Source organism: Cervus elaphus, chromosome 20 (assembly GCF_910594005.1).
Source record: "Cervus elaphus chromosome 20, mCerEla1.1, whole genome shotgun sequence".
NCBI classification, from domain to species: Eukaryota; Metazoa; Chordata; class Mammalia; order Artiodactyla; family Cervidae; genus Cervus; species Cervus elaphus.
The window spans coordinates 32967236-32994567 of record NC_057834.1 but is presented as its reverse complement, the minus strand read 5'-3'; the positions used below and the strand labels follow the sequence as shown (position 1 = coordinate 32994567).

Genomic DNA, 27332 nt, shown 5'->3' with positions numbered 1-27332 from the left:
TTCTTTACCACCAGCGGCTACAGGCTCACCCAACTGCAGGGCTAGGCAGGGACCCTCCCCCCTTCACCAGGTTTGTGTGGGCAGAGGAAGGGCACAGCCCCTTCCGGTGTCGGGTCTGGCTACAGGGACCAGAGCCAGGACCTTGGAAGGGCTAGGCAGCACTGGGAGGTGCCAGCGGGGATGAGGATGGGGTGTGAAAACCCTGAGAACCCAGTGCTGGAAGCCGATATGCCCTCCGTTTCCTACCCTGTTCTTTTCTGTCTCACCTTGCATCCTGCAGAGGGCAGGACAGAAGATAACCTGGGCGCTCTGCCCCGGGAACCGATGAGTAGCTGCTTCCTAACTCCTAAGTCATCTCTGGTCCACCTCAGGGCAAGGCTGCCCCCCACCTGTGGGTCTGTCTGTCACCGACTTCTTTGGGCGGTCCCTCCTGTTGTCTAACCACGAGCCTTCTTGCTGCATCCTCAGTTACTTCTCTCACTCTCCTCTCTACACACCGAGGCTTGAACTGGGTTCTGTTTTCTCCTTGTTTCCTCCCACTACCTGATCTCCCCAGGTCCAAAGTCAAGGTCGGTGGAGGGGCCGGTGCAGAGAAGGGAGTTGCCCCCTTTCACTCACCCTTCCTGCTGGAACGCGGGAAGAGAAGGAGGACAAAGGCTGGGCATGACTACCGGATCCCTGTAATGGAAAATCCCAGCCGCTGGCCCGGAGGGGGCCAGTTATTTGGGGAATTCAAACACGAACCCTGTGCCCTGAGCGTGGACTTGCTGGAGGAGAGGTCGATAATCCCTCTGTGGGGCGTTCCCTCTGAGGCCAGCAAGGACCAGTCCAGCCAGCAGACACCTCAGGTGTCCGGCTGGAGGGCCCCACTCCTGCCCTCCTCTAACTTCCTTTGAAGCTTACTCACCAGGGCTCAGACCTGACCCCAGCCCACTGGCTTCCCTCCACCAGGAGAACCCTGTCCTCTGACAGCCTCCACTGTCAGAGAAGACAGGACTTTTTTTCTCTCTCTGCCCCTTCCGGTTTCCCCTTCTGCCTTTGGCCCCCAGTTCTTTGGCTCTTTTGACGGATGAGCAGCGACACCGCAGGGTTCTGTCTTGGTCATCTCCTCTAGCCCTGTTTCTGGCTGGTGTCCGCTACCAGAGCAACCCCCCCCCCCGCCCCGCTTCCCCAGGCACTGCCTCAGTTTCCCCCAGGCTTCCCTGCAGAGAGGCCCCTGTGTGTCTACCCGCCATCCTGCCATCCTGCCTGCTGCAGACTTGCCTTCCTTTCCCCTCCACCCCAGTAGGAAGCAGCTGCCCTCCTTTCTAGTTCACAAGTCTGGTACTTGTTAGCATGCTGACCTCCACATACCTCTTTGAATCTCCCCGTTTGCCTCTCTGTGGGCTTCTCCAACAACCCCAGGCCTAGCTTCAGCCCAGAGCTCTTGGTTAGCAACTAAGTGAGTAGCACGTCCCCCCTGTAACCAGGGTGAAGGAAACCCAGAGAGAGGTCTTATCTGGGAGGCCTACTGGTCTGTCCAGGAGGCCCGGCTGGCCCTTCCACCAGCCACCTCCCAGATCCTGCGAGTTTTGATTCTCACACTTTGGAAAGGTACATCTGGAGGGCATGGGGAGACCCTCTGCCCTCTGTCTCCCTGCAGACTTCATGCTGCTCCTGGAACTGTCTTTGACTCTCGTATCCAATGGCTGGCCTGGGGCTCCAATGCTACCTTCCCTGGCTTCGGCCATCCCACCACCTACAGTGCAGGGAACAGTCTCGTTTCTTTTTCTGGGAGGTTAGATACAGACTCGGGAGACCTGGGTTCTGATTCTGTTTCATCAGCTCAAACTGTTCAGTCTCCCTGGGCCTCAGTTTCCCCATCAGGAAATTAAGATGAAGGTGTCACACCTCATGAGCTCCGGCCCCTACGAGGCTGAGAGGACTGGTCCCCCTGCGCCCGTCCCCAACGGGCGCGTTCCCCACGGGGCGCAGCCCCCACCCGCTGCTCTCAGCGGAGGTGCCAGGCCTCGGAGGGCGAGGGGAGCCCAGGGGGAGCACCCAGCAGGACAAATGGACCTTCCACGGGCCAGTTGCTTAAGGGGCGGGAGGGGAGGAGTCCTCAGAGATCCTGTTTCAACAAACGTTTCCCGAGAAGGGGAAGGCGGGGGAGAGGGGGAGAGGGACCTATTTAAAGCTACCCTGTTGCTCACTGACTCGGTCTGTCTGCCGGGGTCTCTGGCCACTGCCCCAGACTGGTGGTCTGGGCTTGGGTTCCTCCTGGCGACCTCTCCCGTCTAGGTCCCTCAGCCACTCTGCCCCAAGATGGGCCGTGGGGTGAGTATCTCCAAAGAGCAGGGGTCACTCTGGAGGGAGCAGCAGGGCTCTCTGGATGGTGAGGGAGGCTGGAGGGAAAGGATGAGGTCAGGATGGGATGTGGAGCCAGGAGCAGTGGGCCGGTTTGAACTTGAAACGCAGAGTCTTCCAGCTACGGCTGTGTGCACAGACCCGCAGCGTTCACCACCGAGCGCTGCCCTCTCCTCCACCTCCGCAGGAGCAGCCCCCCAGTCCAGCATCTCCTCCAGCGCGCCCTCCTCCCCAGCCCTCATCTCTGTCCCTGCTCCTCCCCACCACACACCCACCATCCCCTCTCTCGCTGCATCCCCTGGCCTCCCAGTTGCAGGGATCTGTGGAACTGTCAAATCCTCCCCACCTTCGCCCCCTGCTGAAAGTATCTGTTCCTCCGGGAGTCTCAGCCTGAGGGGATGGGGGCCCAGTGTGAGGTGGGAGAGAGGGACAGGGGCCATTCACTCCTGAGTCACCAAACAGTTGTGCACAGCGGCTCCAGGGACCCTGAGTTCCCAGGAGAGCTGGCAGGAGTGTGTGGAGGGAGACGAATGTGCCCTGAGCCCCCCTGTCCAGCACCGCTGGGCATCCCAGGCAGCGTTGTCCTCCAGCTCCAAGCCGCCTACTTCGAGGACTTTCCCAGAGGCTGGTGAGAGCTGCCGGCACCCCCCTCAATCCACCCCGGCCTGTGGCATTCTGCAGCGCTGAGTGTGCCAAGGGGAAGATTAACAACCACCAGGGCAGAGGGGGGCAGGGCCAGGGCTTTGAATTCTTGGAAATGAAATTTCCATATGGAGCAAAGGGACCCAGTGCCTTTACATCCTGCGCCTGGCGGTGTGGAAAGCTGGCCGAAGACAGCAGAGAGGGAGAGGGTCTGGGGGACGACAGGGATGGGAGGGTGCTGAGGAAGGAGGGTACCAGTGGGGAACTGTGGGGGCATCTCTGGGGCTGGGAAGGTCAGGCAAGGACGTGGTATTGCACTAAGTTTAGCAGCTGGGAAAACTCTGAGCTTGGACACCAGGGTTCCTGAGCTGGGCTGGGAGCTATAAATAGAACTGGTGTGTGTGTGTGTGTGTGTGTCTGTGTGTGTGTGTCTGTGTGTCTGTGTGCTGGTGACTCATGTGTTCTCCATAGACTGCGGTTGATGCAGATATTCCTGGGTGAGCACCTGTGTTTGTGTCTCAGGAGACAATTTTGCAAACGCGCAGGCCTCCGTGCGCGAGTGGGCGTAGATACCACCGTGTGGGGGCACGTGAGGGTCTCTGACGAGTGGGCTTCACAGGGGAAGAGCTCACGGCCGTGGGAAGATACGCTGTCCGGGTACTCTCAGCTGCACCTTGACGTCTTTTGCTCCCCAGGGAGCGGGAGTCCCCAGCTGAGGCGCAGGGCCTCTGACCTCTCCCCTCCCTGCCTTCGCACGGGGTGGACCCAGCTCAAGAAGTCCTGCTTGAGAAGTGATTTGACCTTGACTTCTTCAGGGGCCTGCGCTTCTCCCCCAGCGCCCACAAATTCCCTCCCATCCACCCTCAGTAGCAAGCCAGGGAGTAGGTCTGGTTCTGTTCAGACTGAGGCCGGGGCCCCTTAGGGCTTGGAGCTTGGAGTTCAACCAGCCTTGAGACCCCCAAAGAGGGGAGGCACCCCCATCCACACCCTGCTTCTCCCTGAAGAGCAAGGGCTCACTGTCACCGCCTCCCCCAGTGGCTCCAAGGGCAGCGTGGGAGCTGGGGGCAGGGACAGCCGCGTGGGGAGGGAGCCTGATCCAGCTGCCACCGGAGGGCAGCCGTGGGGGGAGCGATGGCGGCTTTCCAGCGGCCCCCACTCTGTGCCGGCCCTGGGCTCTCTCAGAAAGAACTCTCTGTTCTCCTTCAGCATTCAAGGTCCAGAGAGGGGGACTTGTGGACTTGTGGATGGGGGAGGAAGAAAGGGGGGGGTGGTCCTCGCTTCCTCTCTTTCTTTCTTGCCTGAGCAGCCCGCTGGCCCCAGATCTCTGCAGGCTCCTGGCTGCAGAGCCCGAGATCTCTGCCAGGATGGGAGAGGGGACGAGGCGGTGTGTCCCCAACTCTGCGACTGCCTGCAAGAGAGCAGGGTGGGCGCTTAGGGGTTGCTGCTCAGCCACCGTCTGTACATGCCAGACATGCATACGTGGGCTGGCAAATTGTTAAAGCCATACCTTTGATTCCAGTTTTCACAAGCTTTATTTCATACCTAAGGACGCAGAAATCCTCTGGGCTCGGCTCCTTGGCCCCCAGTCAGAGCCCACTCCTCTGTGCATGCTCAGGCCTCATCCTACCCTGGGAGCCATGGAGGGTCACAGAGAAGCTTGTTTAGCCTCATCTCTTGCCTCTTGGCTCTTGAATGCTTTTCAACCATTCTCAGCCCTGTCCCACCAAGGACAGGATCCAAAGAATTAGATCGGTGAATCCAGGACTTTTCAAAACATTCAATTAAATGAGCCCCCCTAAGTCACTGGGGAAGGGAGAGGTGCTACTCACAACCCTTCCCCACTCCTTCTGTTGAGCTGCTTCAGTCTCCCCAGGAAGAGAGCCTTCAGGAAGCCAAAAATAGCCCTGATTCATAGATGCTTCACATGAAAACAAATGCAAGACTTACTGGTCATCTTTGCTGAAAAGAGCATTTCTGAGCAACACAGCCTAGAAGAGCTCACATTCTTCTAAATAGATCATTAGGCGTTATCTAGGCGATAAAGGTGTCCACCTCTCACTGCACTGCCCCCATCCCAGTTCCTGATTTCACTGGTCAGACTTCTATTTCTCCTAGTGCTAGAATCTAGGTGCTAGATGCATGATCTCTTGTGATCAGGGCAGCTGTCACATTCCTTGGATTGCTGCTCTTTGATGGGGAAAAAAATGCATTATCCTTGAGCACAGTGGATTTCTAGGGCAGTAAAACTACTCTGTATACTATAATAGTGGATGTATGTCATTATAGTGAAAGTGTTAGTCGCTCAATTGTGTCCGACTCTTTGTGACCTTATGGACTGTAGCCCACCAGCCTCCTCTGGCCTCCTCCTCCACCTGCCTCTCCAGGCAAAAATACTGGAGTGGGTAGCCTTTCCCTTCTCCAGGGGATCTTCCCAACACAAGGATCAAACCCAGGTTCAATGGGAAAGAATTGCAGGTGGATTCTTTACCTGCTGAGCCACCAGGGAAGCCCATATGTCACTACACATTCATCCAGATCCACAGAATGAACCCTAATGTAAACTATGGACTTTGAGTGATAGTGATATGTCCATGTAGGTTCATCCATTGTAGCAATGTACCACCGGGGCCAGATGTTGATGGTAGGGGAGGCCTTGCACGTGGGGGCAGGAGATAAATGGGAACCTGTAATTTCTGCTCAGCTTTGCTGTCAACCTAAAACTGCTCTGAAAGAAAAGGTTTTTTTTTTTTTTTTAAAGCATTATCCTGAAAAAAAAAAAAAAGTGGGGGTGGGGGGGCGGTGGGAACAAAGCCCTTGATGTAAATCCCACCCAGGTATCCTCTCTTTATGGGAAAAAAGAAAAATGAATGACATTAGTGTAGAAAAACTAATCCCTGCCAATTTGGCCGGGCACTTGGGGTCCAGAACAGGAAGTGAGCGGCGCCTCGATGACAGGGACACGGTGGCCTGAAGGAGCTGGGAAAGGAGCCTGGGGAAGAAGAGGCAGTGAGGAGGCACGGGTCTCACCACCCCAGGCCTCCTCGGCCCCCTCCTACCCTATCACCCAAGACTCCTCGGAAGGAGAACTTCCTCACCCTCTCCCCACAAAGTCCCCTGTGAGACCCCGGCAGCCTGGGGGTGGTGAGGAGACCACAGACCCGTAAGAGGAGGGGGAAATGGTGACCTCAGGAAACTCCAGTTAGAATGTCCACCTGACTTCACCTGAGGACCCAGGAATGCCTGGGCCTAGGAGTCCCATGTATCTTCAGTTTTAGATTTATCCTCAGAGACAATCTCTTATCTATTTAGGCAAATAGGGCCCAGTCCCCTCCTCACCCAGTTGAGCTTTGAGGCTTCATGTTCTGTGAATCGCCTTTCACCCCATCACTGGCAGGCCTGCCTAACAGGACACTCTGATGCCCACTTCCCAGACGCACTGACCCTTCAGCTACTGATTTCTCAGTCCATGAGCCCTGCCCATCATTTCCACCCTCCACCACCACACCCTAGGGCGCCCCTCCTCCTCTAGACACTTCCCTGCCCTGATCCCTGACTCCCCAAAGACTCCTACCCCCCAAATTCATAACTCTCTCCTCTCCCCTCTGAGTCAAGCAGTCACACGTTGAGACAAAGACATTCCCACAGGGTGCTTCTACCTCCTCAATGAACCCCCGACCCTGGCCACTCCCTTCCAGAACTCCAAATAGTGTAGGATGGTGGTTTTTAAGCTTTTTGTTTATTTTACTTAAAGAGCAGGGTTCTTTAAACAAACAAAATCTTAGCAGAAGCCCAGCTACTCAACAACTAAGAGTGGGCTCCTGAGTCCTGAGCCCCTCGGCCTTTCCTAAAGTTCAAACATAGAGCCCCAGGACTCTGCCAACAGTTTGCAAATGGAGGGCCTGGGGTCCCCGCCACCCTGCACCCCCTCTCCTCCCCTGGGATGAGCTCTGACTTTGAATCCGCTGGCCTCCACTCCCAGTGCCTGGGCTCCCAGTCCTTCAGTGGGAATAGAGGCTGGAGCCTCCCTAACTCCCCAGGTCCTCCCTTCCTCCTGCAGGCCGGCCGGGAGTACTCGCCTGCAGCCACTACTGCGGAAAATGGGGGCGGCAAGAAGAAACAGAAAGAGAAGGAGCTGGATGAGCTGAAGAAGGAGGTGGCCATGGTGAGCCCCAGCCTACCCTGCCAGGCCCTGGGAAAGTCTCCCACGCTGGGAGAGCTGCCCCCGCAGCCCGTGGGCTCCCGGATGCCTGCACCGGCCTGCATGCTCCTTGCTTCCCTGCTGTGCTCCCACTGCCCTCAGATGCTTTCTAGACACTCGCTCAGGCTTCTTCCCCAAAGCAACCTGCCTTCCCTTCCCCAGGATGACCACAAGCTGTCCTTGGATGAGCTGGGCCGCAAGTACCAAGTGGATCTGTCCAAGGTCAGTGAAGGGGTGTCTAGGGAAGCACCAAAGAGGTAAGAGAACCTTTTCCTTGAGACAGCCTTGGGGAAAAAAGGAGCTTTAAAATTCAAATCCCCCCTTCTTTATGGCTAAGGAAACTGAAGCCCAGAGATGAGGGACTAGCTGGTGGCAGAGCCAAAACTAGGGAGCAGATCCCCTGCTTCTTAGTCTATAGCTCCTTCCCTGGTTGCCTGGAAGCCAGGGCTCCTTACAGCCCAAGGCCGCGGAGGGCCTCTGGGCAGCAGCTCAGTGACACCTCCTCTCGTGGAACCGACATACCCGTAGTAGTGGGGGAACCCTGCCATCACAGTGAAGCGCTGGGCGCCCACTATGCATGTAGCACTGGGATAAGATTACCTACTTTCCTGACTCTTACGACAAGCCAGGTGTGGATCCCTGTTCGTTAAAGCAAGGACATTCAGAGAGGGAGAGTAACCTCCCACGATTATGTCAATAGTTGGTGGCACAGTCACATTACTAAGCCCTTCATTTTGAAAAGTAGTAAGTCATTCATCAAAAATGTAGGCCTTCCCTGACTGCCTTTTTGAAAATTCTATGCCCCCTTCCTTTACCTTCCCTTGTTTTTTAGAATAACATTTTTCACTGTCTGGCAGTAATGTCTGTTTATTGTGTATCCCCTCATGAGATCATAAGCTTCACAGGGCAGGGACCTGTGGACCTTGTCTATCCCTGGAGCCCAGCTCTGACTCTATTGCCTGACACATAGGTGCTCAGTACACATTTATTGAATAAGCAAGAGGACAGATAGAAAAATAGTTAAGAAGTGGCTTCGGCCTTTAAGGAGCGCAGAGTCTAGCAGCTCAGTGCCTTGTGTTGAGTGCAGCCCTGGAATCATGCCTGGGATGCGAGGGAACCAGAGAGGGGTGTCTGGGCCCTGGGCTCAGGGTGCAGAGCCAGGTGAAGCTTTCTGGGGAAAGTGATGAGTGGTAACCGAGGCTGTGTGACACTGATGTAGTAATGTAGGACCTTCCTGAGTCCTTGGTGAAGGGGGGAATCTGAAGGAAGAGAGAGATGAGGCAGGGTGGGGGGCAGGGGGGCCAACTGAGATGTCTTTCCAGAGAGCCTTATCCAAGCTGCCTCCAGAGGAGATTACTGGGGCCCTAACCAAAATGTGTCTCAACCCAAGGTGCCCAGAGTTGGGGGAGCCACAGCCCATATCCTCAGCCTTCAAAACCTCCAACACCCATTGCAAATGCTACCTCCTCCATGTGGCCTCTCCAGATGACCCCCACCCCTTCCAACCGGGTGGGATTGCTCCCTCCACCTGGACATTATGCCCCTGTGAGGTTCCTGGCGGGAAATGGTGAAGGGCCAGGTGGGTTCTGGATGTGGGCTCAGCTCCGTCACCTCTCCTCACCTCCCTCAGGGCCTCACCAACCAGCGGGCCCAGGACATTCTGGCTCGGGATGGACCCAATGCCCTCACCCCACCCCCGACCACCCCTGAGTGGGTGAAGTTCTGCCGTCAGCTCTTCGGGGGCTTCTCCATCCTGCTGTGGATCGGGGCCATCCTCTGCTTCCTGGCCTTCGGCATCCAGGCTGCCATGGAGGACGAACCGTCCAACGACAATGTGAGTGGGCATGCCTGACCCCCGGGCCAGCCTGTGACTCTGTCCTCTAGCCCTACATCTTCAGTACTGTGGGTCAGGGGGAGGCAGGGAGCAAGACCTCGTGTACAGTCCCACTGGGTGAGGCTTCTGAAAGTGAAAGTGTTAATTGCTCAGTCATGTCTGACTCTGCGACCCCATGGACTGTAGCCAGCCAGGCTCCTCTGTCCATGGGATTCTCCAGGAAAAAATACTGGAGTGGGTTGCTGTGACCTCCTCCAGGGGATCTTCCTGACCCAGAGATCAAACCCAGGTCTCCTGACATCCAGGTGGATTCTTTACCGTTTCAGCCACCAGGAAGCCTTCTATACACATCTAGAAACACCCCCTTCAACACACACACTCGTGGTGGAGACAGTCCCTCCCTGTGCCTTCACACTTAAGTGGACTTGTCTGCACCCCCAGGTCTTTCCTCCCTCGAGAAGTCCTAGTCCTGGGAACTCCATACAATTTTCCCATTCCCTCTAGTCTTAGGTGGCTGGGGATTAGAGGATTGAGGGGGAGATGGGAGAGAGGACTTTCTTCCACCACTCTCACTTCCAGACACAAACAAAGGCGGTGCTGAGTTCTCATCCTGAGTGGCAGCTGGCCCTCTAGGGCCAGGAAAAGTCAGGTCCCTCAAAACCTTTCTCCTTACCAGCTATATCTGGGCGTGGTGCTGGCAGCTGTGGTCATCGTCACTGGCTGCTTCTCCTACTACCAGGAGGCCAAGAGCTCCAAGATCATGGACTCCTTCAAGAACATGGTGCCTCAGGTAGATGGCTGGGGCTGGGGCGTAAGGTTTCTGGGAGAGTCTGGCTTAGCTCTTCTCAACTCCTTGTGCTCAGAGATGGAGGCTTGGGCGGAAAAGACCCTCCAGGTCTCCACACTGGGACCTATGTTGTTGCTAAGGGTGCCAGGTCTGTCCTTCTCCTTGTGGGGTTGGAGGTGAGGGGGGAGACTGGTGAAAGAGGAAGGTCGGGGTAGAGATGAGCTCAACCTGAGATGCCCGGGACTTCCCCACAGCAAGCCCTTGTGGTGCGAGAAGGAGAGAAGATGCAGATCAACGCGGAGGAGGTGGTGGTGGGAGACCTGGTGGAGGTGAAGGGTGGAGACCGCGTGCCCGCCGACCTCCGGATCATCTCTTCTCACGGCTGTAAGGTGAGGGCGCCGTGTCAGAGCACTGGCTGAGTCTAAAAAGCAAGCTGTCTAAAGCTGAGAGGGGCCAGTGGGAGGTTTAACGTCTGGGAGCCTCAGGTCCGGGTGTCAGTTACCCGCCCTGCCCAGCCCCACCTCATCTTCTGCTAGCGCTGGCACGTTCTTTCTCATATCTGTGTGCCACGGATGCTCTGCACCCCTGGGTGTTCCTTTGATATCCACTTCATAGCAACGATTTATCGAGTATTATTATGGGTCAGATGCTTTATAGCCGTTCACACAGGCTATCGAATTTAACTCTGCACAAATGGTGTAGTCACCCAGGGGTGTTGCGCCTGGTCACACAAGCCCTGCCACACACAACCCTAGACGGTGCCGTTTTCACAGACTACAGCGTTAGTGGTGCCCCCTGTAGCTGTGTGGTGCTGAAATTCTGCTTCCATGCCCGTTTAAAGATGAGTAAAACAGAAGCGCTGTTGGTTAAGTAACCAGCCCAAGGTCACAGAAGAAGTCAGTGAGCCCAGATTCCAAACCAGAGCAGGGACAATAGCTGAGTAACACTATAAATATGTGATGAGAGCAAGTGTAATTCTGTCTCCAGTGTCATGGTGATTGAGTGTGGCTGGAGTCAGGACACAGCTGTGTGTCCGCAAGCGTGTCTGCCCGTCGGATGACCCCACACTGCCTTCCTCCTCAGGTGGACAACTCCTCCCTGACAGGCGAGTCAGAACCCCAGACCCGCTCCCCCGAGTTCACCCACGAGAATCCCCTGGAGACCCGCAATATCTGTTTCTTCTCTACCAACTGCGTGGAAGGTGAGAGGCCAGCCTGGTGGGGAGCCCCGGCTTCCAGCAGCAGCACTGGGAGGAGCCTGAATCCTGGGTCCCCAGGCAGGACTGGGGGCTGTGGCCATGCTTGCTTGTCAAGAGCCTGGCTGTGGAGAAGGGGATCAAAGGGTCTGGAGCCCTGAGTATTACAGGAATAATCTCTCCAGAGGGCAGCAAATCGGCTGGGGCAGTGTGACTCCATGGAATAGTTACCTCCCCACAGTAAGGGCTCTGTTCCGCCCACCCCAGGACAGAGCGGGTTCCCAAGCCTTCAGATATGAGCCAAGACCACTATGCGCGCGCGCACACACACACACACACACACACTCCAAACCAGCCCCAACTCCTAGAAGTCGTTGGTTTGACTGATGGCCCCCTTCGCTCCTGGTTCTAGGACTAGTTGCTTCATCTCCTGACCCTTGCTTGGCCAGGACCCAGACTGGGGAAGGGGTAAGAAAGCATCCGGTCCAGGTGAACACTCAGGCCTTTCCTCAGGCCGCCTCCAGTCCTGGGCTTCACCAAAAGGAACTGTTGGTCACGCAGAGGCTGCCCAGCGGGCCCTCAGCTCTGGCTTCTAGAGATGACCAAAGGCCAGGAAGAGGTCCTGGAGCTGTCACCACCGAGTGACCCGAAACCCCACCCTCTGTGGTTGTGAGCGGTGTCGGGGCTGGCTCGGAGAGGAGGCAGGACCCGAGCTGGTGGGAGGAAGTGCCTGACTAGACGATGAGCCTCAGAAAGTGGGTCAAAGAGGCCTCGTATCTCCCCCTCCCCATCCCCCCACACACACCTTTCCTTCTTGTATCTCATTTCTCTTGTGTGTCTGTTTCTCTGGGCTTTTCCTTTCCTTCAGCAAGTTGGATTCACAGCAAAAAAATCACCACACGTTGTTTCTTAAAGTTTTAATGTACTGAGATTCTGGAAGTTGCTCTGCATTTCCCACAATTGATAAAAATGCCTCGTAAAACATGCCACTGATTGCCCTGAACTGACTTTGGAGAGAGGAGAGGAAATGAATGGAACTAATGTTTTTGGAGTGCCCACTATGTGCCAGATGCTGCTTTAGGGTATATCACAGCACTGTCTCATTTCATTATTAAAGTGAGTAGGAAGGAATTCACACAAGCATGCAAACCCAGGTTTGGCTGGTTCCAATGCAGGCGCTTTCTGCAACAGTGCACTTCCTCCCCTGAGTACCCCTGGAATGTCTACCTAAGAGCTAGTGGTTGCCTAGCTTCTTCTAGAGAGATTTGTACCTAGTGTCGAGAAAGAAAAACTTATGACTACAGGGAAAATCCATAAGTGCTTTACTTATGAGTTTATTTATGAACACAATATATTGTGTTCAAAAATATTGTTATATTTTTAAATGATAGCAAGTATGAGATTAGGGCTTCCCGGGTGGCGCAGTGGTAAAGAACCTACCTGCCAATGCAAGAGATACAAGAGATGTGGGTTTGATCCTTGGGTCAGGAAGATCCCCTAGAGAAGGAAATGGCAACTCACTCCAGTATTCTTTCCTGGGAGATCCCATGGACAGAGAAGCCTGGCAGGCAACAGTCCATGGGGTCACAAGGAGTCAGACACGACTGAGCACACACAAGATCTAAGAGATGAGACTGATTTTACTGAAATAACCACAGGCAATACTTTATTTCATTCACTGAATCTCCTCAATGTGAACTTTGAGTTTATTTGCAAGGATTTGCTCCCCTGCCCCACCCCAGGTCCAAGTATAGGAGAGAATAATGGGCTGTTGCACCGAGTTCTGGGATTGGCCCTCTGTCCTGGGAGAGGAAGCCAAGGGAGGTCGTCTCAGGAGGCACCCTCCAGGACGGGAGTCCTTGGCTCACGCATGCTGTGCTGGTGCTCCTCTCCCAGGAAGCAGGAAGGGACTTCGGTTCCTAGGATCCCCAGGGTACCGACCTGGTGTCCCTTCCTGTGTTGCAGGCACTGCCAGGGGCATCGTGATCGCCACGGGTGACCGGACAGTGATGGGCCGTATAGCCACTCTGGCCTCCGGCCTGGAGGTCGGGCGGACGCCCATCGCCATGGAGATTGAGCACTTCATCCAGCTGATCACAGGGGTGGCCGTGTTCCTGGGGGTCTCCTTCTTCGTGCTGTCTCTCATCCTGGGCTACAGCTGGCTGGAGGCGGTCATCTTCCTTATTGGCATCATTGTGGCCAATGTGCCCGAGGGCCTGCTGGCCACTGTCACCGTGAGTGGGTCAGGCTGAGGGGCTACCTGGGGAGGGCTCTGCTCCCCTGCTTCAAAAGCAAGAGAGGCGTATAGCTTTCCTGCAGTTTTTTCACTTCCAGCCCCTAAAATCACACATTCGATTTCTCATTACTCCATGGCTTAGAATGTGAGTCTGAAAAAGTCCACTTTGGTACCTGGCTCAGAGTTTGAGGAAGAAAAGTCTCAGGCTGGATTGTGTCTTAGTGCTCAGTTTCTCTCCCAGAGCTCTTTCAAGTCACCTTTCCTCATAGTCCTCGTATTAGTCATCTCTCCACGGCCATCTGGAGCTCGTCCTGGCCAGCCCTCCTGTCAAGCCTCTCTCAAAGGTCACCAGTGACTGACTAGCAAATCTAATGACCTTTCCTCAGCTCCCATCCTTCACTCTGCTGCTGAAATGGACCCTGCTGCCCACCTTCCCAGCATCCTCTCCTTCGCGGACGGCTGCGGCAGGGTGCCACCCTGGTTCTGCTCTCCCCTGTTCCCCCCAGTGTCTCCTCCTCCTCCCCGCCCCCGCTGGTCATCAGGCCTCAGTGCTCTGTTCTCCTAACGCACCGAGTGAGCGCTTCTCCTCCCAGTTCCTGGTGCCTGTTCCACGTTGATGACATGCACCCACCTACACCCTGCTCTGGCCAAGTATCTGCAACTCCTTACTGGACATTTCACCTAAATACACACTCATGATCTCAGCTCAACACGTCTAAAGTGGAACACGTTTACAACTTACACCTAGGTCCCTCTCAATGTTCATGGAGTAGGATCAAGAGAGGCGGGACAGAGCCATGGTCTGGGGTAAGAACAAGGTCATCTCCAGCTCCAGGTGGAGCCCTTTTTACTGCCCACTCTCTCTGCCAGGTGTGTCTGACCCTGACAGCCAAGCGCATGGCTCGGAAGAACTGCCTGGTGAAGAACCTGGAGGCGGTGGAGACCCTGGGCTCCACCTCCACCATCTGCTCCGACAAGACGGGCACCCTCACCCAGAACCGCATGACCGTCGCCCACATGTGGTTCGACAATCAGATCCATGAGGCCGACACCACGGAAGATCAGTCTGGTGACTGGGCGCTCTACCCGGAGTGGGGGGAATGTTCAGAGCACCGGGGTTAGCTGACAGGGTGGGTGGGATGAGATAAGGGCTCTAAGGGGAGCCAGCCTCCTTCTTCTCCCTCCTTTCCTCCCAGGGGCCACTTTTGACAAACGATCCCCGACGTGGACCGCCCTATCCCGGATTGCTGGTCTCTGCAACCGTGCTGTGTTCAAGGCAGGGCAGGAAAACATCTCTGTGTCTAAGGTAAGGTGGCGGGTCCCCACAGTCTACCCCCTTGCCTGACACAAAGCTTCCCCTTTCACACCCTGTGGCTGCCCAGAGGATGGCGGGCTTGGTCCTCCACCGTGACACTGAATTCTTCTCTTTGGCAGCGGGACACAGCAGGTGATGCCTCCGAGTCAGCCCTCCTCAAGTGCATTGAGCTGTCCTGCGGCTCCGTGAGGAAGATGAGGGATAGAAACCCTAAGGTGGCGGAGATCCCTTTCAACTCAACCAATAAGTACCAGGTGGGGTTTGGATGCCAGCTCAGGGGGAGAGGAAGGGATGGAAGTGAGGGGCAAAGTCAAGGGGGAATCCGCAGGCAGAGAGAGGCCATCTGAGCATCACCTCCTCTCACCCCTGCCTCATCCCCCCGGCAACATGGGTGACCAGACGTCTGGTTACAACCACCTCCTGTCCCCAGCTCCCAAACCTTCATTTCTTTACTATGAGCTGCCACCCTCTGAACTCTCCTCCACATCCTCTGGCTCCAGTCCCCCAACCCTTCCATTCCATTCAGTTGAATCATACTTTGGAAATATCTTTAAGGTGTCCCCCAGCCTGCCCGTCTCTGTTAAATGCCAGGACAGCAGCCTCAACCATAGGGGTGGGGCTTCCCTGGTGGTCCAGTGGTTAAAAATCTGCCTGCCAATTCAGGGGACCGGGTTCAATCCCTGGTCTGGGAAGATCCCACTTGCCTCAAGACAACTAAGCCCAGGCACTACAACTACTGAGCCCGCCCTCTAAGGCCCAAGAGCTGCAAACTATTGAAGCCCGTGTGCGTTAGAGCCCATGCTCCACAAGAGAAGCCCCGGCAATGAGAGCCCACACATCGCAACTAGAGAACAGACCCTGCTCACCGCAACTGGAGAAAGAGCTCATGGACCAACGAAGGCCCAGTGCAGCCAATAAATAGATAAAATTTAAAAAGCCATGTGGGTAAAGCCCCCTGAACCCAGTATGGTGACGGGGCATGCTGATGACAGAGCCACCTCGCCCCTAGCCCAGGGCCTGTCCTAAGTGATCAGAGTAAATATCTGTTGAGTGAATAAATCTCCTATGGGAAAGTGACCCTCAGGTTACAGGGTTATGACTATGAGGTCCAAACACCCATCCACACACAGAGACTCTCCCCATGTTGAGAGTGGTCAATGGCTCAGGGGTTATTTTATTAAGGGGATTTTACCACCCTCTGCTCTCTCCCAGGCCCCATGCTGGGCCCTGGAGCTTCTGAGACAAGTCTGGCCCCGTCTGTAACTGCCTGTTCTCTCTCCAGCTGTCCATCCACGAGCGAGAAGACAGCCCCCAGAGCCACGTGCTGGTGATGAAGGGGGCCCCTGAGCGCATCCTGGACCGCTGCTCCTCCATATTGGTGCAGGGCAAGGAGATCCCTCTGGACAAGGAGATGCAAGATGCCTTCCAGAATGCCTACCTGGAGCTGGGGGGACTTGGGGAGCGCGTCCTGGGTGAGGGGACAGAAGCAGGGAGCAGGGCTCAGAAAAGCCTCTCTGAGATGAGAGGTGCCGGGGGACACCCAGGCGACCACCAGCCTGCTCTCACTCCTCCCATCTGCCCTCTTCAGGCTTTTGTCAACTGAATCTGCCCTCTGGAAAGTTTCCTCGGGGCTTCAAATTTGACACGGACGAGCTGAACTTTCCCACGGAGAAGCTCTGCTTCGTGGGGCTCATGTCCATGATTGACCCTCCACGGGCTGCCGTGCCCGACGCTGTGGGCAAGTGCCGGAGTGCAGGCATCAAGGTAAGGCCTCACTTCGTCCCTCCTGCCAAACACCAAAGGTCCAGGGGACATGGGGGCTGCTGCCCTGGGGAGACCCAACCACTGGTGGCCTCCTTCCCACTGAGCAAGAGGAGTTGTCCATCGCAAGGGGAGTCTCAGCCCTGCCTCAGACTCCCACTCAGTCCTTCTGCTCAGAGTAAGCAGTCTCCCACGCCCATCCTCTCTCTCTCCGGGGCACAGCTCCTTCCACTCTGATTTCAAGCTGGGCAGGCACCCCTGCTGGAGATCTGGTTGTTTCCCCTTCCCAGTCACTGCCCGCTCCCTCTCTCTAGCTGCTTGGGATGAGATTAGGCCTCTCAACAACCACTCCCTCTTCTGTGCTACACGGGTGCTGCATTCAACAAATATTTATTGTTTGCCAAGTCTGTACCAGGCTCTGTTCAAGGTGCTGGTGTTCAACAAACAAAAGTTCCTTCCATCGTGGTTACTTTCTTGTTTCCAAGATACAGCTTTTTACCACTCTTAGCCTGTGCTGGTGCCAGTTCTGAGGCCATCATTTGTTCCTCCTTTTTCAACATCTCACCTACTCCCAGATCAGTTCAACTCAGTCTGTCTATTGAGGGCTGAACCAGGCACTGGGGATACAAAAACAAATAAAATACAGTGCCTGGCCTCCAGAGCTCATGATCCCTCTGGGAGAAAGATGCCTTGAAATTAATCACAGAACAATTTCAACAGCTAGGGTCTTTGAGCACCTGCTAAGGGTCAGATACTCTAATAATAAAAAGAGCCCATTGTTTTGTGAGGCTTTATATTGGCGCCAGTGGTAAAGAATCTGCCTGCCAATGCAGGAGACTCAAGAGACATGGGTTTGACCCTTGGGTCGGGAAGATCCCTGGAGTAGGAAGTGCAGGCCACTCCAGGATTCTTGCCTGGAGAAGCCCATGGACAGAGGAGCCTGGCGGGCTGCAGTCCATGGGGTCACAGTTGAACACAACTGAGCAACTAAACAGCAACCACCACTGGAATATGCACCAGGCAGTATTCTAAGCACCAAATCTGTATGATCTCATTTGATCTTCACTACAACCCTATAAGTAGGCACTACGATTTTCCCTTTTTTTACAGAAGGGAAACTGAGGCTTAAAGTAACATGCCCAAGGCCTCAGAGTTAGTAAGTGGTAGCGCTGGGATTTGAGCCAAGGCATCTGCTATTTTTTAACCAATACACTCAAGCGCTTGTGTGTATGTATGTACTTATATGTGATTTCTGAACCCTGCCACCACTCTATGTCTGTAAGGTAGGCATCACTGCTCCCATTTAAAAATAAAACAAGCTAAGACTCAGAGCGGTAAGTAGCTTTCCCAAAATAAAACTGCTGTTAAGAGGGAGATTGGCTAGAGGAAGCCTAGCCAGCTCATCCGGAAAGCCCCTGCTCCCCTTGTCACCAGGCAGCCTGTTGCCATGATCAGAACTGTCTCCAGGCCTAGGGAAAGCATGTCCGGGAAACTCAGAGCAGCCGCGAGCAGTTAAGTCCACCTTGGAGCACTGGACAGTTTTACAGAGGGCATGATACTTGATCTGGTCTTCGAAGGGTGAAGAGCGTTTTGAAAGGAGGAGGGGAGCGGAAGGTAGGAGCAGGGAACAGCATGTACCCTGCCGTGGTTGGACTGTTCAGGGCACGTTGTGGGGGGGCGCTGGGAGATGGCCGAGGAGCGGCTGGGATGGAGACCGGAGCCAGGGCCAGGACCAGCTGGAAGGACTTTGCTTAAATGCCAGTCTTGGGCTTTACCCCGCGAGCCACTGCGAGTCACAGGTATCACAGGACAGGGCTAGCTCTTAGGAGGCTAGACCTAGATGGAGCAGGGGCTGCACTTGGAGGAGAGTTAACTCAGTCAGGGAGACAGTGTAAGAAGTTAACACAATAGCACAGGCAAGGAAATGACCTGAGAGATGCTTTGAGAACTTGGTGAGCAAACTCAAATCCAGAGGCAAGGGAGATCCAAAAGACAGGGGGACTGGGTGAACAGAGGGACAGAATCCTAGGTGGGGAGCAGAGGGGCAGGTTCAGTGAGGGTGGTGGCAATAGATAACTAGGTCTATTTGCCCTGACATGGGAAGGGTCTGTAAGATGCCCAGGGGAGATGTTTCTGGGAAAGCAGGAATATGCCTACCAAGGGAGGACAGGGCTTCCAGGAGAGGGTGGTGGACAGCGCCAAACCCCTCAGGGGGCAAAGAAGGATGAGGACTGCAAAGACGCTTGTGTCTTTCAGTTGGGAGGCCCGTATGGCCTTTGGGGGTGGAAGAGAAGGCAGTGGGGCCTGAAGAAGCTTCCTTCTCAGATCTGTGGGTTTCACCCCCAAAACCCCCACATGCAAATGCTGTCCTAAGCCAGGTCTGATCTCCTGGCACTTATAAAAGCCTCTTATCCAGCCTCTCAGATGCTAACCACCCACCTCACCCAGCTCCATCCATTCTCCAGCAGCAGCAGTGAACATCGTCATGGTTGAGGCAGGGAACCCCATGGTGAAGGAAGGGATGGCAGAGGCAAAGGAGCATGAGATGGAAGGCAGACGGAGGGACAGAGGCGGTGTCCCCTCCCATTCCTGCCCAGTCCAGTCAGGATGCCAGCAGCCCTCACATTGAGCACTAAGAAAGCCATGTCCATCCTGGCTCCTGGGACTTGCAGCAATGACGGGGCTGCAACCGAAGGGGCTAAAACAAACAGCCGAAGCCTTTATTTCCTCATCAGTGAAATGAAGGAGCTGTTAAGAGTCTTTCCAACTCTGACAACCTCGATCCCATGAAATCCAAACTCCTAAACAATCCCAGAGGCTCCTCTTCCAGGGGACCCTCATTAACTCGTGACTCTATCAGAGAGGCTTTCCTCCATTTAGGCAAACTTTCTCTGTATCTCCTGAACACAACCTAACATCTCTCTCTCTCCTCTTCCCTCCCAAACACACACCATTCAGTCATTTTGGTCCCACTATCCAGTCCCACTATCCACTATCCACTGGTCCCACTTCCAGTCCCACTATCTAGTTGGAAGTCTTTGGGGAAGGAATAAAAGGAGGAAAAAAACCTTAATGCTGCTTTCCTTTTTTCTTTTCTTCTTCCTGCCAGGTGATCATGGTGACCGGTGACCACCCCATCACAGCCAAGGCCATTGCCAAAGGCGTGGGCATCATCTCAGAGGGCAACGAGACAGTGGAGGACATTGCCGCCCGGCTCAACATTCCTGTTAGCCAAGTCAACCCCAGGTGAGGCTCTGCAGGGCCCCTCGCCATCAACTCAGCCTCTCCCACAGGACGCTCGAGCATCCCGGGCTATCTGGTCCTAACCTCTGGTTCCCCGGTCCTGAGTGGGTGGCCAGGCTGAGCTGTGTAACCTTGAAGACATCACTTTCCGTTCCTGAGCCTCCGTTGCCTCAACTACAAGATGAGGGTAGTCTCTATGCTGCCAGGATGCTCTAGGAGTGAGATACGGGTAAAAGAACTAGCGCCTGGCCTCACACGCTGTGCCGATGACCATGATGACGCCACACGGGGAGGACTGCGCGTCATCCCCTCTAAGAGGGAAGTGGGAAAGGCAGGGCATTGAGCTCTAGGAGGAGAGGAGGACTGAAGCTGGGGGAGTCCCTGCAGCATGAGGAGGGGCAGGGGTGCCCGGCTCCAGGGCATCAGTTGGCTCTGCCCCTGCCTCCAGAGAAGCCAAGGCGTGTGTGGTGCACGGCTCTGACCTGAAGGACATGACGTCGGAGCAGCTGGACGAGATCCTCAAGAATCACACGGAGATCGTCTTTGCCCGGACGTCTCCTCAGCAGAAGCTCATCATCGTGGAGGGCTGCCAGAGGCAGGTGAGCGTGGGGGGAAGGGGCAGGGCCAGGGCCAGGCGTGTGAGGGGCTGCACCCCCAGCTCTGGCTGTACCCTCTCCGCAGGGAGCCATTGTGGCGGTGACGGGGGATGGGGTGAACGACTCCCCGGCGCTGAAGAAGGCGGACATTGGCATCGCCATGGGCATCGCCGGCTCCGACGTGTCTAAGCAGGCCGCCGACATGATCCTGCTGGATGACAACTTTGCCTCCATCGTCACCGGCGTGGAGGAGGGTGAGGGACTGCAGAGGCTGGGGTGGCTCCCCGGATGTCCGAGCTGGCACAGCTGCTTCCCTGCCTTTTACCTCAACTACAGACTCAACTCAGGGTTTCGGGCATCCACCTTCTGATTTAGCTCCAATACAAAATCTCCCCCTACTGGGAAGACAGGCAGCCATGCTTTCAGGAGCCAGGGGTGAGGAGGGTCCCTCCAGTCTCCCTGATGCCCTCAAGACCTCCCCACAGGCCGCCTGATCTTTGACAACCTGAAGAAATCCATCGCCTACACCCTGACCAGCAACATCCCTGAGATCACCCCTTTCCTGCTGTTCATCATCGCCAACATCCCCCTGCCTCTGGGCACCGTGACCATCCTCTGCATTGACCTGGGCACTGACATGGTGAGGCCAGGGGTTGAAGGAGGTCGTGGGGGTGCAGTGGGTAGAGATAGGCAGCAGAGGGAGGAAGAGGTGCAGCAGGGGCACCCGAGCAGGCTGTGAGCGTTGCAGAGAAGACGAGCACAGGCCTGCGGGGGGAGGGTTTGGGGAACTTAGTAAGTGTTTGAATTGTGTCAAAGATTCTTCACTGCTGGTCATCCTCTGCTCCCACCCTCTCCCTTCAAATGCCCCCCACCCTCCACGGCCCCCTCACACAGGTCCCTGCCATCTCCTTGGCCTATGAGGCAGCTGAGAGTGACATCATGAAGCGGCAGCCGAGAAACCCGCAGACGGACAAGCTGGTGAATGAGAGGCTCATCAGCATGGCCTATGGACAGATCGGTGCGGCCAGACCCCGGGTTCAGGAGGGAACCCCAAGAGGATGCCTTTCCTGGCTTTTGAAGGGATGATCCCCCTGCAAAATTCCAGAACAGGGGCCACCTCCGAAGGGTCAGGGATGTCCATCTCTGGCCCATAGGGGCTGGCTCCACCCTGTTACCTGCTCTGATCCAGGCCCTGCCCTTTGTCCTTTGCCCGCTCACAGGGATGATCCAAGCTCTGGGTGGCTTCTTCACCTACTTCGTGATCCTGGCAGAGAATGGTTTTCTGCCTTCACGGCTTCTGGGAATCCGCCTGGACTGGGATGACCGGTCCATGAATGACCTGGAGGACAGCTACGGACAGGAGTGGGTGAGTGGGCTGTGTAAGTGCAGATGCCTGCGTATAAGGGTGAGGCTGAACGCCTGGCAGGAGTGGTCAGTTGCGGCCAGTGGGATTGGAGGCTAAGGGTGGTGTAGGTGCCCAGGGTTTAACATCTGCCCTGGAGCACAATGAACTCTGGCCCTCCCCTTTCCTCTCACTCTCTCACCGCTCTCTCTGCCTGCCCTCCCCTAGACCTATGAACAGCGGAAGGTGGTGGAGTTCACGTGCCACACGGCCTTCTTTGCCAGCATTGTGGTCGTGCAATGGGCTGACCTCATCATCTGCAAGACCCGCCGCAACTCAGTCTTCCAGCAGGGCATGAAGTGAGCGCCGCCCACCAGCCCCGCCCACCGGGCAGAGCACACTCGGGGTGCACTCACCCACCCACATAGGCCCAGATCTGCTGGAGTCTCAGACTGCAGTTGCCCAGCTGTATATCCGTAGGATTGTTGGAAACAGATGAGAGAAGAGGAAGGAGGGCTATGACTATTTCTGATGAGTTTCAATTTGCTTCTAAAATCTCCTTCACTATGGTCTTCCATCTTCCTTTTCATCTTCTCCCCATACGTCTTCTCTCCACTCCTTCCATCTTACAGGCTAATCCTCACCCATCCTCACCCTTGGGCCAGTCCTAAATACAGGAGCTCCTGTGCGCCTCTCCACTTGGCAGGTGGCTCCAGTTTATAGCACTTGCCTTGCAGGGCAGAGAGTTACGCGGAGTCAAGTTCAGGGCCTTCTACTAGTGTGAGTGGCAGGTGCCAATCACTGTGCTAGGTGATTCACATCCATGCTCTGACATGCCTGAGGTCACCCAGCTGGGAATGGCTGAGCCCCCAGCTGTTACACTGGGTGCCTCACCCGTCACAGAGCCTGGAATCTGGGGGGCACTCAGGGATTTCCTCTGCAATTCCTGCCTGGATGGTGATCAGTGCTGAAGGTATCATTCCCATTTTCTTTCTTTTCTACTACTGCAAACAGTGGGCACAATTCCCGTGAGTTTTGTCACAATTTCTTACTTTAAGAAGAAAAAAAAAAAAGATGCCAAAACTCTGGTGAAGTTAATGGCATTAAGATCCTAGGGAGAAGAAGGGGAAATGTTTGTTAGATAAAGAAAGGTAGCACAAGAGAAAAAGATTCCACGGAGGTAAAATCACTAATGGGGACAAGGCAGGGAGAAGAGAGCAAGGAGCAGAGAGTCCTTACTGCGCAGGGCACAGCAAGCAGGGAACATAGCCATTCTTTATCGAGCATCTACGGCTAGCAGCTACCGGGGGCTGCAGAAGACACTGAGAACCTTCTTAGACATCCATGGGTCCTGAACTGAAGGAGTTTCCAAAGCATCTTGCTGAGGAGACGACACTTTCAAAGGCCAGGTGCCTGGAGCACTAACAAGATTATAAGATGCCTGAGGGCAGGCCCCCATTCTCCAGAAGGAAGCTTCTCCAGTCCAGGGCTGTGAAGGCTGGGTATCACCCAACACATAGGAAACATTTCTTCAATGAATGAACGTATGTGTTATAGACAACAATCGGTGGTGAAACCAGTGGGAAGAAAAAGTACAATCTCTCTTTGGTTACATTTAGCATGAGAAGAGGGCGTTTGAAGCAGGCATGGGAAGACATCGTTTGTAGCCTTTCCTTGGCATTTCCTCCCGCCTCTCTCCCTTCCACCACCAGGGGTCACCCTGGATCTCTGCTCCCCCCCCGCTCCCCGCCCCTTCTCGCCCTCCCCTCAAATCCTATTTACCCTCATTTCTTTGCCTTTCCAGGAACAAGATTCTGATTTTTGGGCTCCTGGAGGAGACCGCACTGGCCGCCTTTCTGTCTTACTGCCCGGGCATGGGTGTGGCTCTCCGAATGTACCCGCTCAAGTGAGTGAACCCTCGGAAGGGCCCCCTGCTAGGAGCCAAGTTCTGGACCCTTGGAAGCAACTTCTGATGCTCCTGACACTCCTGTTTCCTTCAGGGTCACTTGGTGGTTCTGCGCCTTCCCCTATAGTCTCCTTATCTTCATCTATGATGAGGTCCGGAAGCTGATCCTGCGGCGATATCCGGGTGGTAAGCACCCCCGTGCCTCACCCCGGCCTCTCCAAAGTGCAGCCCCCCATTGCCGGCTACCTACCCCTCCAGGGCTCTGAACGCGGACTCCATCCCTATTACGGATCCTTGCGCCTTTCCCTCCGGGCCCTCCATCCTGGGCTCCCTGGGCCTTGGAGCCTGGCTCCGCGGAACCTCTTCCCCTCAGATTCCGGTCCCACCTAACACACAGCTGGTCTCTGAGGCCCTCCACCTTCCGCCAGGAATCACAGAACATCGGAACTAGAAGGGCCCTCCGAGGTCATCTAGTCCCACCTCCACATTTTACAGACAAAGAGAGGGGCAGAGGTGAATTGATTCGTTCAGGGTCCAAAAGGGAGGAGCAGCAGAACTGGCACTGCAGCGCAGGCCTCCCAAGTCCCATCATCAACCAAGTGTTTTTTTTCCCCCAACAAGCACTTTTGGTCACTTACTGGAGGTCGAAAACGGATGGCCTACAAGCCAAATATGGTCCGTGGATATTGTTTGGCTTGGCTGCCCTATATGGTGCGGGTGTTTTTTTGTTTGTTTATTTTTCAACTGGCCTAATATCCAAAACCTAGGGGCTTTCACATAAAATCTGAATTTCTGACTTCTCCTGAAAAATCACAGGTGCTGTTGACCCCAGGCCCCATTTCTGCACAGCAGCCATGGACGGCTGCCCTTAAGCAACTCTTTTATTACTTAAACAGTCCCTGTTGGCATTTCTGTTTTCACCCCCATCCCAGTCTGGGCCCACCGTCCCCTGTGCTAGGAGCCTGTTTCTAAGCTCATGTTGCAGCCCCCACCCCTCATCTCTCTAACAGGCTGGGTGGAGAAGGAGACCTACTACTGAGCCCATTGGAAAAAAGAAGCAGGCACAGAGAAGATGGGGGGCCCTGGAGGTGTCACCAGGATGGCATTGGGTAGGGGTGGAAAACACTGGGGTGTTTTGGGGGGAGGGCGAGAGAATGAGGCAACTCAGCAGGCCAAGTTGGGGGAGAGGGTAACTTAGCTTGGGGTGATTGCCCCAGAGGCCTAACTAGAAGCAGTCAGCTTAGACACTACATGTCAGGATCCCCTCCCCAGATCCTGCTCCATTCCACGTGCTGTCTGTCTTATCCAAGGAACTGAAGGGTAACCCAGCCCTCCGCAGTCCCTGCCCCTTCACCCCCACCTCCCACTAGAACAGATCAACACCAAAAGGCAGGGGTCTGTCTAAACCAGGAGGAGGGGAGCTGTCTCCGATCACCAAGGTCCCTTTATCTCCCCAGCCTCACCCCACTTCTGACCTTTACCCCTCATTTGCTTCCCGCTCAACTCTGACCCCTGCTTCCCCTTCAGACCTGGAAACCACCTGGTGAGTGCTAGGACCTGAGGCCAGAAAGGGAACAAGTTGGAGAAGCTGGCCTGTCTGCCAGTCAAGGCCATTTAGGAAACGCTAGAGGAGAGCTGCTCGGACAGGTGGGAGGGTCAGGTATGGTGGAGGAGGTGGGCAGAAAAGGAGAGAGGTCAATGAGAGGACATCTGACACTGACGTCTGGGCCCCAGCTCTGAGTCCTGCCCTTTAGAGTACCCCGCCAGCAGACCAAATTCCAGGGTCAGAGAGGGGCGGCAGAGGCAGGGCCAGGAAGCGATCTGGGGAGCGTCACTAGGCTGCACACTCACGGGGCCTGTGGCGGTCCCCACAGACACTTGCTCTGTGGTCTGCTGGTCCCCAAGGCCCGGGTGTCACGGAAACTCCAGCTCTCTCTGTCAGCATCCTTGGTCATACCCTGGCCTTTAGAATGCCAAGGCCTCAGAAGCTCCATGCGGGGCTGAGAGGGGGCGCTGCCAGCGCACTTCCTGCCCCTCCCCACCTCTCCGTCATGCCACCCGGATGAACCTGCGCCACCCCCAGGCACTGCCAGGCCAGCCCTGGAAAAGAAGGTCCCAGGCCATGGGCTAGAATGGGGGTGCAGAAGTTTCCAGAAACGTCTGGTCTTCCAGGGACACACTTCCAGAATGAGCTTAGGTCATGGACGTGGTCAGAACCTCTGGACAAGAGAGAGAAAGCATTAGGAGTCCTGCCTTGGTCTCTCAGATGGCAGGGCTGTTCCGCCCAGGCAAATGCCCTTCACGCTGTGATCACTGTGCCCACTCTCCCTTGAGACAGGGAGCTGGCTTCAGGTCCCTACAGGAAGATGCTTTTCCTCCTCAACCTCCTCCCACCTCCCCTCTGTGCTGTTGGCAGCGCTGCCCATTCGCTAAGCCTGGCTTAGATTAGAAGGCATTGGGAATATCCTGTAGAGAGACACCTAGGTGAACCCAGAGTGTGAGAGAGAGCCTAAGGAAAATGGAAGACCTAAGGCAGAAAGGAAGGAAGCACAGAAGATAAACACCAGGCCCATAAACAACCTCCCAAAGGCTATTACTTCATTACACTGGAATTTTAGTTTATCCGAAGTACCTTGAAATAACGAGTCATTGCCTGGGGCTTAGAAAACGAACCGGGAAACCATATTAATTTGGGCCTGATGGATTTGAGATTTATTGACCATGGACAAAGGTTTATCTTGCACAATCAATAAGATGGCATTTGTTTAGCAAATTAAGAGCATAAACAATACTGCTAGGGGTGGCACATGTAGTCTCCTAAAATAATACTCTTTGGACACTTTAGGAATATCCATTTAGCAATAGTGAATGCATGGGCTAATTATCATCTGCTATGTTTGTTAAAGAAACATCTGCAAGACCTTTACTTGGTGACCTTTCGTAAGATATTAGTTTGAGGCACTGTGTATGTACTTGAAAACAATAAAGTTGCATTTCTTTATGAAAGAAGTCCCTTCCACAAGTCTGATTTTTATACTTACCACTTGCCTCCCTCCCAAACTGTGATGCTGAAGTGTGTGCTGTGGCAAGATTTGGCTTGTAGAGGAGGCAGCAGGGAGGGCAGGAGGTAAGGATCAGAGGGAAGCAACCTGGGAACAGATGATGTCAGTGGAGCAAGAGAGAAAGGAAGAAGTTAGGTTGCAAAACGATCCAGAAGAGAATATAGTGGGGCCGTCCTTCCTCACAGCTGAACCCACCCCAAGAACCATCAAGGCTTTTCTAGGACAAGAAAGAGTCCATGAATCGATAGGCCTGAACCCTGAGGGCCACGTCTGCTTTTTCCATGCCAGACCACAAGCAAGCCACTCTTAATATGAGCAGCAGGGTCAGGATGGCAGGGAGGAGATGGTGGGCTGAAGGACCCTGATGGTCAACACCAGTGAACAGCCAATACTGTTCTAGATGGAGGGGGAAAGAATGGAGGGAGAAGTAGATGCAATCCTTGAAATTCATCTAAGCAGCGGACATTGGAGGCTTCCCAGGTGGCCCAGTGGTAAAGAATCTCCCCAACGGTGCAGGAGACACAGAGTCAGGAAAATCTGCTGGAGGAGGAAATGGCAACCCACTCCAGTATTCTTGCCTGGAGAATCCCATGGACAGAGGAGTCTAGTGGGCTACAGTCCATGGGGTCACAAATAGTAGCACACAGCTGAGTGACTGAGCCGCAGCAGCAGACGCCAGAATCTTCTCGGACAGGGTGTGAAGGGTGGTAAGGAGGGATGCTTCTGTGCTGGGGATGGAGGGGTGGACGGGCAGGTGTGCGTTTTCCCAGGAGTCCCTGACAACAGGAGAGAGGAAGACCGCAAACTTCCAGCCCTGTGCCAGGATCTTGGGATGCCGGTCAGGCGTCAGCGCTTGGCCCCCTTATTAC

General features: G+C 55.0%; 1 protein-coding gene across 1 annotated transcript; it reads left to right on the top strand.

Annotated features, from left to right (window-relative positions):
• The first annotated feature begins 2166 nt into the window (after positions 1-2166).
• On the top strand, positions 2167-26410 carry LOC122677388 (sodium/potassium-transporting ATPase subunit alpha-2). Its single transcript, XM_043877407.1, has 23 exons — positions 2167-2316; positions 7046-7150; positions 7349-7408; positions 8817-9020; positions 9697-9810; positions 10062-10196; positions 10891-11008; positions 12968-13236; positions 14109-14307; positions 14435-14544; positions 14673-14807; positions 15836-16025; positions 16142-16317; positions 19424-19560; positions 20006-20156; positions 20239-20407; positions 20639-20793; positions 21048-21171; positions 21374-21519; positions 21724-21854; positions 23300-23401; positions 23496-23587; positions 24412-26410. The coding sequence occupies exons 1-23, from the start codon at positions 2305-2307 to the stop codon at positions 24438-24440; spliced, it is 3063 nt and encodes a 1020-aa protein (XP_043733342.1). The 5' UTR covers positions 2167-2304; the 3' UTR covers positions 24441-26410.
• The last annotated feature ends 922 nt before the right edge of the window (positions 26411-27332 follow it).

Coding starts and splice junctions, on each gene's coding strand:
- LOC122677388 (XM_043877407.1), top strand. Junction 14,545..14,672: donor AAAACATCTCTGTGTCTAAG/GTAAGGTGGCGG, acceptor TCTCTTTGGCAG/CGGGACACAGCAGGTGATGC. Junction 20,157..20,238: donor TGGAGGGCTGCCAGAGGCAG/GTGAGCGTGGGG, acceptor CCCTCTCCGCAG/GGAGCCATTGTGGCGGTGAC.